Genomic DNA, 12,080 nt, shown 5'->3' on the forward strand with positions numbered 1-12,080 from the left:
ATAAGTAACTATGTGAGCTACACAAAAATGACAAAATAAGATTTTGGGAAGATGAATAGTGTATGTACTGCTCACTATCTAGAAATCACGATTTTGCTATTTTTTTTTTGCAAAAATGATAATTATGATGTATTCTCAAAAGCTAAGAGTGGCAAAAGAAAAATGTTAAATTTTTAAATAACGAAAATTTGCAAAAGCTAAAGTGGCGAAAACAAAAATCTTTCATGAAAATCTAGCAAGAGTGACCAACCACCTTGTAGAATCTGAGTTAGTCATTCGAACGAACATGTGATTGGATGGTTAGGAAGACAGTGATATCTCTGGCCCATCTGGGTTCATGTCTTGGTGCTTGTATTTTTCTAAATTTATTTTAGGATTTTCAATGATGCGCGTTCGGTTCGAGAAAATGTTCTCGTCGACTACGAGACACTTATGATGAATTTGTCAATCTCAAAATGATATGCCAGTTCAGAGTGTATGCACGTGTTTACGAATGTCTCTGACTGGTGTTAGGAACACGTCCGAGTCACGACAACAGACATCAGGGGAGTTGGTGATGTTTCACGTAGACGGCATGCAGTTCCGTCCGGCTCGCTATGAATGAGCAAAGTAAGTCACCAACGTCACATGATCATTAACGGCGCCCCTCGGCTGCTACTAGTAGTAAGAGTATTTATCCCCACATCACTCCCAGGCTCCCAGCTGCCTCCATCCGTCCCCTTTTCTTCCCCCTCCTCCGACGACACTCCTGCAGGGTTCGCGCCAGCGAGCATGCACGCAAGACGACTGATGTCGACGGGAGCCGTAGCGGAGCCGGAGACGGACGACGGCTACGAGGCCGTCTTTAACGTGAATGTCTTCTCCGACAGGGAGCTGCAGGTAGAGGTCGTCGGCCATGACGACCACGCGCCCGGGTCCGGCGCCAGCCGCAAGCGCCGCCGTGAGGAGGACAAAGGTGCATGCAATAGCCAGCATCCAAGCCTCCGTTGGTGCGTTGGTCGGTACCGTTGACTATTTTAGTCTTCTATTTTCCGTTCCTTTTCTTCAGGGTGTTAGTTTGGTACGACGTCCATACCAAATTATTAACATCCGTTCCTACACAAATCTAAAACAAGTAATTTGGCACGGAGAGTTCTGATTCTTCATTAGCTAGTAAATTCATTTAAGGTAATTAATTTAGCTTTATGTTCTTCACATTTTTGGGTAATTAGTTTTCCACAAATCCATATGCATATCTGATGAATGGATATCATATTTATAAACAGATTTGTATATGTTCTTCAATCCACTGCACTGCACATACTTGAATGCAGCAGAACTTTATGTAGCTGGTGAGAAAAACTAGAACGATTTGGCATAATTTGTATTACCTCCATCCTGAAAAGGTTGCCCTAGTTTTGTCCAGATACAGATAAAGATGTATCTTGTCATGGTAAAGAAATCGGCTGATTAACCAGTTAACTGACTAATTAATCCCTACTCGTAGGGTCACCAAGTAGCCAATAAATTGATTAATCTACCGATTAATGGATTAACTGTCTGATTAGCCTATTAATCCTGTACTTGCCAGCCAACCGAGTAGCTACCAATTAATGATATCGTCAACATTGATCGAGCACTAACGTCCTCTTCAGGACGGAAGGAGTATGTGACTAGAAGTAGACATTCACTTTGCCTTGCCGTTTCCTTCGTAGGTTTACTTGTTTTTTGGGGTTGTTTTTCGTGTGTGGCTCCTTTTGTGTTCCTTTTCGTAATTTGTTGGGGGTGGCCATGTTGTGAGATCCATTTAGAACGTATAAATTGTTGAAGAGCCCAAGATCTGAAGCATCGAAAGAATCAGTGCACTGTTTTTATTCTTCAGAAAGTTCTATTTAGCATAGTTTTTCCAGAAAGGTTGAAGAGAAAGCAACTGAGGCAGCACAAGAGCAGGGTGCCTGTGCTAGAACTCATGGGAGAAATAAATACTAGCTTGGCGGATACTTTTACCTGCAAATAAATTGTCTAGCTAGTAATTCTGCTCACATTGAGAACATCATGTTCCAGATATTTTTACCAGGAAAAAGCTTATCTAGTAATTCTGCTATGTGCCTTCTTGTCCTAGTGTTGCATGTTGCATTATATTTATCCAAACTTGGTATTTTGCAGGTAATGATTTAGAAGATATTGACTCATCTTGTACTGTGTCGAGTACACCGATTTTACGAGTTGAGACTATTTATGTCAGTTCGGCGATTCTTGCTGCAAAAAGTAGTTTCTTTTACAAGGTAATTCGGACGATCTACTGAAATGCATTTGTTCTATAATCTGTTGCTCATCTTTCTGATGAGCTTCATGCTTGTTAGGTTTTCTCAAATGGCATGAAAGAATCAGTCAGAACTGCTGATTCTGGTAACAGTGTACTGTACTACTCTTTGCCATTGTGATTTTATTATTGTTGTATGCACCTTTCGAATTAAACATGTTAATATTGTAGAGGGGCCTGTTTAGAGTTAGTTTGATGATTAATTGGCTATTGTCATTTCATCTACATACTTTGCCTACCAAATGCATATTTTCTCATGCATTAAGGTTTCACAGTTGATCATTACACTTCAGTAATCATCTTTGCGCAAAACAATATTTATCCCTTTTCTTTTCTACTTCTTTATTTAATTTTTATTACTGTTTGTGATTTATTGAACTGTTTCATTAATCCTTATGCCTCCTTGCTTTCATTTTCGACAGAGGAGAAAGCCTTCATGGAGCTGTTATGCTTTATGCATAGTGGAAAGTTTACAGCAACAACTGAGCCCACTCCTCTGGTTGATTTACTGATGGCTTCTGACAAATTTGAGGTCGTTTCCTGCACGAAGATTTTCATTCAGCTTCTCATGGTCCTGCCTATGACTCCAGAATCTGCAGTGATGTGCCTAGATCTCACATGTTCCATTTCAATGGCAGCAGACCTGACAGAGGAAGCCAAGAAATTCCTTGCCGAGAGGTACGTGGAATTCCTGTCAACAGAGTATGTGATCCCATATTCATTGGATTGGGACACCTCTCCTTTTTCCCATTCTTAGGAAGCATGTGGACATTGTTGTCACAAAATGACATGGTTTTGCTGCACTGCAGGTTCCAAGATGAACTTATGATGATCCCTCCTGCTGGGATTGAGGCCATCTTATCAAGGAATGACTTCGGGGTTGCTTCTGAAGTAACTGTCTATGACTTCGTGCTCAGGTGGGCCTGTTCACCATGCCCAAATTCTGAAGAAAGGAGAAATATCTCGAGTTCTCGCTTACTTCCAGTAATGCGTCTTCGTATGACCAATGCTGTTTATTATTCTTGTCGTACGGTTGACTGGGCTGTAAAGCGTGACCAGTGCCGTTCTCTACGTATGCTGAGAGCAATACTCAGTCAGCCATTCAGTTGGGAAGAGTATGTCTTCTCCCTCTCGGTACACTGGGTTGGTCATCTTGGTCTCTATATAGAGATGGAAAAAAACAAAGGGCCAACAAGAGCAGTGGTTGTTCACATGTAACCCATCCTATGAAACTGAGATTAAACATAATTGAATCCGAATTTTAGCGTCGAACTATATTAAATGAACTAATAGCTAACACAAACCATTTACTAAAAGAAGCTATTGTATATGTGAACACCACAATCTTTAAAACAAATAAAATGTGAACACCACAAACTATCTCATATGTTATTTTCCCTCTGAGATCTATGCGAACACATCAAGATCAGAGTAAGAAATACAAGATTAAACAGACTAGAGATTGCTACTAAATCTTAACCATGATATTCCATTTATCGTCACGTGGTTTTGTTTTTCCTGAGATCTATCCAAACATATATGATAATAGTATGAAATGTATGAATCGTATTTGTTTATGGAGGGCAAAGCTAGTATTAAAGATGACTAGCTTTTCGCCAGGCCTCTAAGTACATATTTGTAGCTCAAACCATTTTAAGAAAGTAATAGACGAGACAAAACATGTATATTAAAAGAAGCAATTATATGTCTAGGAACATCAATCATCGTTCATGTTGTCTTATTCCTCTGAGATATATCCAAACACAGCAACATCGTTTATGGAGGCCCCCAAATCCCGTTGGCCCGCCTACACCTCTCCTCCTCCTCCTTCTCCCTCGCCGCCGCCTGAGGGCGTGGCGGGCCCTCAGGGACCTCCGCTCATGAGGGGCTGGCGTGGGCCAGCGCCCCCGGGCCAGAGTGTGGCGTGCGGCCAGGCGTCACAGCTGGTGGTGGCGGCGCTCCGCAATCCCGTACCTTCGCGGTAGGCGGCTTCAAGGTCTTGGGAGTCGCGGTAGCCTTGGACGGCGGCGGTGTGTCCGGATCGGCGGCGGCGTTGTCGAATCTAGGCCCAGGCGTGGGCTTGGTCACCGCATCACGGTCGGCGTGGTGGCGGGTGCGACAAGTCGGCAGCTGGGCGGATCTGCCGGATTCCACCCTTGTCTAGTCCTTGACAGTGCGGTCAACTCCGAGGGAAACCCTGGATCTCCTTGGGATCGAGCGATGGCGGTGCTTTTGCGTCGTAGTCCTTCTTCAGGGCATTGTTTTGGAGTTTTCTCCAGTTAAAGGGACCAGCGTCGCCGGCGGCACACGCCCGGTGGCGCAACTGTCGATGAAAATCGCGCCGACTACGGTCATGGCGGACGATGACGGAGTCTTTGATGTCGTTTTCCTTTTCGAGGCAGCGTCGTTGCAGTTTACGTCATCAGGCTCGGGATGCTGTAGTGGAAATCCTAGATCTGGATCTCCTAGATTGGACGGTGGTGGAGTTCTCAGTAACGCTTTCCCTCCTGGGGGCATCGTTTTGGAGCAAGTGATGGCCGGAGGTTACAAGAGGAGCGGTGTTACTGAAGGAAATATGCCCTAGAGGCAATAACAAAGTTATTATTTTAGATTTTCTTATTCATGATAAAGGTTTATTATTCATGCTAGAATTGTATTGATCGGAAACCTTAATACATGTGTGAATACATAAACAAATGACGTGTCCCTATTGAGCCTCTAGTAGACTAACTCGTTGACCAAAGATGGTTAAGGTTTCCTGACCATGGACAGGAGTTGTCATTTGATGACGGGATCACATCATTAGGAGAATGATGTGATGGACAAGACCCATCCGTTAGCTTAGCATAATGATCGTTAAGTTTTATTGTTATTGCTTTCTTCATGTCAAATACACATTCCTTCGACTATGAGATTATGCAACTCCCGGATACCAGAGGAATGCCTTGTGTGCTATCAAACGTCACAACATAACTGGGTGATCATAAAGATGCTCTACAGGTATCTCCGAAGGTCTTTGTTGAGTTGGCATAGATCGAGATTACGATTTGTCACTCCGAGTATTGGAGAGGTATCTCTGGGCCCTCTCGGTAATACACATCATAAGGTTGTAAGCAAACGACTAAGGAGTTAGTCACGAGGTGATGTATTACGGAACGAGTAAAGAGACTTTCCGATAATGAGATTAAACTAGGTATGAAGATACCGACGACCGAATCTTGGGCAAGTAACATACCGATGGGCAAAACGAATTACGTATGTTGTCATAACGGTTCGACCGATAAAGATCTTCGTAGAATAGGTAGGCGCCAATATGGGCATCCAGGTTCCGCTATTGGTTATTGACCAGAGAGGTGTCTTGGTCATGTCTACATAGTTCTCGAACCCGTAGGGTCCGCACGCTTAACGTTCAATGATGATATAGTATTATATGAGTTATGTGATTTGATGACCGAATGTTGTTCGGAGTTCCGGATGAGATCACGAACATGACGAGGAGTCTCGAAATGGTCGAGAGGCAAAGATTGATACATAGGACGATAGTATTCGGACACCGAAAGTATTCCGGAGGGTACCAGGTACATATTGGGTCACCCGAAGGGGTTCCGGGCACGTGCGACAAAAGATATGGGCCATATGGGCCAAGAGGGGAAATGCACTTGTGGCTGGTGCGGCCCCCATATGGGCCGAACCAGGAGAAGGAAAGAGGGGAAGGGAAAGGAAATTGGGGGGAGGAGGGGGATTCGGCCTCCCCTTCTTTCCCTCCTCGCTCCTCTCTTTCCTTCCGCCTCCGGCAAATATGGCAGGGGCGCACGGCCAAGGGGAGACCCCAAGTAGTATTCGGCCTACTTGGGCGCCTCCTGGCAGCCTCCCCTCTCCCTCCCACCTATATATATAGGGCTGGACTATTCTGTTACTAGTAACGGAATATTATTTTATTACCCCTTGGCCCTATAAGGGCGCGACGCGCAGGCCACAGCAGAAACACCCCGACCCGACCCCAACCTAACCAGCCTCCTACCGCCGGAGGGAGCCGTCGCGGGCAAGCGAGCGACGACGGCAGCCGGAGCGAGGGAGCCCGCGGCGTCGTGACGGGTCGCTCCTCCGACCCACGCGCTGCCGCCGGCCGGCCGTCTGCACGCCTCCCCGCCGACGGGCTCGCCGGTCCCTCCCCGCGCGCCTTCCCTCCGACGGGCGCCGGATCCTCCCCGCGCGCCTCCCCTCCAACGAGCTCGCCGGCCCGTCCCCGCCTCCGGCGGCTGCCGCGCACCGCCATCCCCGCCCCGCGCCGTCACCCCAAGCCCCTCCGCCGTGCGCCGCCCCTCCGAGCCCCGCCGCCCTGCGCCTGTCACCCCCCGCCTTGCGCAGCATCCTACCGACCGGACCAGCCGCCGGCCGAATCCAGCCTCGCTCCCGAGCTTCGTCTTCTTCCTCGCCGAGACACGAGACAGTCACGCCAGTTCGGGCGTAGTAAGTACCTAAGTACGAGTTAAAAACGGTGGTCCGTTCGAAATAAAAAAGAAATGGCAGAAATTCAAATTGTAAAAGTTCAAGCAAAAAAAGAAACACCATGAAAATCCTGCTTAGTAAGTACCTCAGTACAAGTCGTAAAATGAGAGAAGTTCAGAACATCGTTGTCAAAATAATGTTGAGTTCAAAAAAAAGAAACAAAATAAAACATTTTCTTTTTGAATAAAATATCATTCAGTTCAATGATACAAACCATGCAAATACAGGGGCGACAATACAGTAAAAACCGTTGAAAATTTACGAGCAAAAATATTACCCAAAAACAGAGCAAAGTCTAGTTAGTGAAAACATGCTTAGTACAAACTCATGCAAACATCATTACAAGTACTCTTTTTCAGAATAATTCAAAATTACTCTAAAAAAAAGCTCAGTACAAACACACACATATATCAGTACGAGTATTCTGTTTTCCAGACGGGAAAACAGCAGGATCCGTCTTGCCGTATTCAAAATTACTCTTAACCAATTGCGAATTTGAGAAAATGTTTAACATGACTAAGTTTCGCATTTTCGATAGCTTTTCAATGGTATATTATTTGCACCATTTCAATAAACTTTTTAACAAAATCACGTTCAAAACCAACTTTAACCGTATTTGAATTCGTATTTAAACCGTAAGGAATTAAAAAAAACTTTCTATACGCAAAAGTTGAGCATTTTCCATAGCTTTACAACGCCGTATTATTTGCGTCAATCCGACAAAACGTTTGCAAAAAACAGCGAAAATACGTTTCGCCCAGAATTTCACCATTTTTCAAATTACTTTTAAATCATATAGAATTTGAAAAAATAGTAGATATATGGAAGACGCGGATTTTCACAAGCTTTCCAAAGCCATCTCATTTGCTCAATTCCGACAAACCGTTTGAAAATTAAGTCCAAAATACGATTTGCATTTTCGGTTTTGAAAAAACAGGGTTTTTCAAAACTGCTCTTAAACTATATATTTTTTTGTAAAAACAAATTATAAAATTGTAATTTAGATGTCAAGAGCTTTCCAACGATATATTACATGCCCCGTTTCGACAAAAAAATTGCAAAAAAATTAAACTAAAGAAGACGATTTTTAAGAGAAACAGAAAGCATCAGTTTAAGCGCTCGAATTTCATCAATTCAGCCGCTTGACTTCATTAGTTTAAGTAGGGTAACAAAATAGCCGAGATATATATATGGGAAACGTTTGGGGCCGGGGCGCCGGCCGAACACTCGGCCGGTCACGCCGCGTTACACCCCCTTTTTAACCCTCCACGTGGGCATATGGTCCACCCCACCGCTTCACCTCATCTCTTATCCTTTCCCTCAGTTCAGCCCAACCACTCATTCCCCAATCCCTTTCCCCAATCTCTCTGGTTTCAATCTCATCCCACCGCAACTACTGCTTGCCACCATGGCCAGCCATGCCACGGCAATCTTTCCCGTCGAGCTGCCCGACCACTCATTCCCCAATCCCTTCCCCAATCTCTCTAATTTCAATCCCATCCCACCGCAACCACTGCTTGCCACCATGGCCAACCATGCCACGGCAATCTTCCCCGGCGAGCTGTCCTGCTGCGGTGCTCACGCAGCTCTCCCTCATCCATGGAAGCGAGAGGGGCGGTGTGGTGGGGCGTTGTGCATGGAGAGCGCCGACGGCCATGGGCACAACTGGAACAGCCATGCGCGGTGACCGGACTATAGTCCATCGACACTGCAAAAGCAGAAGCCGCCGGTGATGGAGATGAGACACTCCGATGCTGCAACCGGCCGGCCTTTTGCTGGAACCATGTCGGCGAAAAGCTGGAACCATTTCGACGAAAAGCTGCAAGCCGCGTTAACGGCGATGGAGATGACAGGCTTCAGTGCTGCAACCGGCCGGCCAAAAGCTGGAACTATGTCGGCCAAAAGCTGGAACCATGGTGGCAAAAAGTTTCAAGCAATGTTGCTGGCGATGAAGATGGAGGGCTCCGGTGCTACAACCGGTTGGCTTTTTTTGCTGGAGCCATGCCGGCGAAAAGCTGGAACCACGCCGACGAAAAGTTGCAACCAGCATTGCCGGTGATGGAGATGGTGGGCTACCATGTTTTTTGTTTGATGAAACCAGCGTACCAAACTTTTGTTACCATGGCCTTCGATTTTTGCATGACGAAATAGGAATGGTTTTGCTAAATTTCAGCTATCTAAAAATCTAGTAAATCTCAATCACTTTAAGTAGTAAAATTTGGTTCATATGATAGGAATATCATAAGAATAGAAAAATCATAGAAAACGAGATGACATGCATCTCGATTTCTATATGCAAGGAGATGTGCTCCACCAAGGATGGCAAAAAATATATATTTCCTTTATAGTGTGTGTTTTTATTAGAAGAAAAGAAAAAGAGAAGTTCAGTTTGTAATGATGAGGCCGTTCAACGTGCAAACCAATTGAAAAACTGTACAGGTTCGCCTACCAAAATGTCCAAAATTTCTTGTGGAAAAATTTCACTCTATTTTTTGAACTCTTTGTTGAGAACTTTATGCTCTTTCAGATGTGTTCATTCATTTATGTGTAAATGCATGTAGCACACGAAGTGTATGTGTATTGTTGTGTGTAATTTTCTTGAAATTCAATAGCATGCGAAGTTCGTGTTTCAAAAATTCATAAGTTCACGTGTACCACATACTGAAGAAAAAGATGGAGAAGTTCGATGATTATAAAAAACTCAGATTTTCCTCGTTATTAAAGATTGGAAACAAGAAGTTCAAAAATAAAATAACAAGAAGTTCAACTTTTAAAAAATAGAGTGCTTCAAAATTTCATAAAAAAAAGTTCAGAAATAAAACCAGGAAGTCCATATTAAAAAGATGGAGAAGTTCGATGATTATAAAAACTCAGATTTTCCTCGTTATTAAAGAATGGAAACAAGAAGTTCAAAAAATAAAATAACAAGAAGTTCTACTTTTAAAAAATAGAGCACTTTAAAATTTCATAAAAAGAGTAAGAAATAAAACAGGAAGTCCATATTAAAAATATGGAGAAGTTCGATGATTATAGAAAACTCTGATTATCCTCTTTATTAAAGAATGGAAACAAGAAGTTCAAAAATAAAATAACCAGAAGTTCAACTTTTTAAAAATAGAGCGCTTCAAAATTTCGTAAAAATTATTAAGAAAAAAAACCAACAAGTCCATATTAAAAAGATGGAGAAGTTCGATGATTATAGAAAATTCAGATTATCCTCATTATTAAAGAATGGAAACAAGAAGTTTAAAAATAAAATAACAAGAAGTTCATCTTTTTTAAAAATAGAGCGCTTCGAAATTTCATTAAAAGGGATTAAGAAAAAGCAAATTCATATTAATAAACTCAGATATTTTCACGTAACCGAGAGAAGTTCAGATTGATAACTGCTAGAAGTTCACGTACTACACGGTGTGCATTTTGTATTAAAAAATAATGAAAAAGTAAAGGCTAAATTTTTTGTTGCTAGAAGTTCAAGTCCTCGGTCGGAGAAGGTTAACAAATTTATTGTGAGAGGGGTTTGTACAAAAGGAATACCATTTGTGTAACACTAATGAATGGATGAGAAAATTACAAACGAAAATACGTCACAGAAGTTCAACGTGAAAACAGCAGGAAGTTCAACTACTATACTGAATAAATTTTAGATGAAAAAATTTTAAACCGTCGCGAGTATGAAAAAATGACCAACAATGGAAAGTTGCGTGTTTACAGCAGATTTCCATCGGCATATCACTTGCTCAATTCCGGTGAGTGGATGGAGAGCTACGAGCCAAAAAAACACGTGAAAACAGAGTGAAGTTCAAGTACACACGCCGAGAAGTTCAAGTTCTTCATGCGATGCATATTCGACGAATCTGTTTCACGATAAAGGCAGAACGAATGATCTCGGCATTTTCAAAATTACTTGAAAACAGCTAGGAATCAGAGAAAACTGTCAACATAAAAAAGTTTCGCATTTTCCGTAGCTTTTCAACGGTGTATTATTTGCCCCATTCCCATAAAGTTTGTAGAAATTACGGCGAAAATACGTTTTTCGCCATTTTCGAAATTGACTTAAAAGCCTAAATATTTGGGAGAAACAATACATAGAAAAAAGTTTCGCATTTGTTCAAGCTTTCCAACGCCATATCATTTGCTGCATTCACACGCATGGTTAAAAAATGAGCTCCAAAATACGAACTCGGTAGGACTTGTACTATTTTCTAAATTACTCTTAAACCATTCAGAATTAGAAAAAAAAACTTTCAACATGAAAAAGTAGCGCATTTTCATAAGCTTTCCAACGCAATATCATTTGTCTCAATTGGATTAGCCGTTTAGAAATTACATCGAAAATACAAACTTGGCTCTTTGGTTTGCGAAATTTTACGTTTTTCCAAATTACTCTTTAAACATAGGGAATTAGAGAAAACTTTCAACATGTGGAAGGAGCGGTTTTGTAGCAGCTATCCAACGCCATATTATTTGCCTCATTCCGATAAACGGTTTAGAAATGCGATCGAAATTATGATTCACGTTTTTGTGTGAAAAAACGGTTTTCAAAACTGCTCTTAAACCATTCACATTTTGACAAAAATTTAAGTTGGGTCATGATATTGGTGTCCATAGCTTTCCAACGGTATATCGCAAGCCCCGTTTGGGCAATGTTGGCGGAAGTTCAACCTAGTTCAGAGGGAAGTCCAGTGTACTACTAGCGGGCAGGTCAGGTTGTGATCAGAATATTATTCTCATCCCGTGATCAGAATAGTGTTTATATATATATATATATATATATATATATATATATATATATATATATATATATATATATATATATATATATATGTGGGGGGGGGGGCGCCCTAGCACACACCAGATCAATTGTTACCCGTGTGCGGCGCCCCCTCCACCGTTTACAATCCCGTTCATATTTTCGTAGTGCTTAGGCGAAGCCCTGCGAGGATCACTTCATCACCGTCACCACGTCGTTGTGCTGACAGAACTCATCTACTACCTCGACGACTTGCTGGATCAAGAAGGCGAGGGACATCACCGAGCTGAACGTGTGCAGAACGCGGAGGTGCCGTGCGTTTGGTACTTGATCGATTGACATGAGAAAAAGTTCGACTACATCAACCACGTTTTGAAACGCTTCCGCTTATGGTCTACGAGGGTACGTAGACACATTCTCCCCCTCGTTGCTATGCATGTCCATGGATAGATCATTGCGTGTGAGTAGAAATTTTTTGTTTTCCATGCAGCGATTCCCAACAGTGGCATCATGAGT

General features: G+C 42.7%; 1 protein-coding gene across 1 annotated transcript; it reads left to right on the forward strand.

Moving 5' to 3' along the window:
- The first annotated feature begins 789 nt into the window (after positions 1 to 789).
- Positions 790 to 4,081, forward strand: LOC109766487 (BTB/POZ domain-containing protein At2g46260-like). The gene is made up of 5 exons (XM_040390141.1): positions 790 to 955; positions 2,146 to 2,264; positions 2,343 to 2,388; positions 2,725 to 3,004; positions 3,112 to 4,081. Exons 1-5 carry the CDS (start codon positions 790 to 792, stop codon positions 3,518 to 3,520), a joined length of 1,020 nt encoding a protein of 339 aa, XP_040246075.1. The 3' UTR covers positions 3,521 to 4,081.
- Positions 4,082 to 12,080: the final 7,999 nt, after the last annotated feature.

The sequence above is a fragment of the Aegilops tauschii genome, chromosome 5, assembly GCF_002575655.3.
Source record: "Aegilops tauschii subsp. strangulata cultivar AL8/78 chromosome 5, Aet v6.0, whole genome shotgun sequence".
NCBI lineage: Eukaryota > Viridiplantae > Streptophyta > Magnoliopsida > Poales > Poaceae > Aegilops > Aegilops tauschii.

Coding starts and splice junctions, on each gene's coding strand:
- LOC109766487 (XM_040390141.1), top strand. CDS start 790: ATGTCGACGGGAGCCGTAGCGGAGCCGGAGACGGACGACGGCTACGAG. Junction 2,265..2,342: donor AAAGTAGTTTCTTTTACAAG/GTAATTCGGACG, acceptor CATGCTTGTTAG/GTTTTCTCAAATGGCATGAA. Junction 2,389..2,724: donor AGTCAGAACTGCTGATTCTG/GTAACAGTGTAC, acceptor CATTTTCGACAG/AGGAGAAAGCCTTCATGGAG.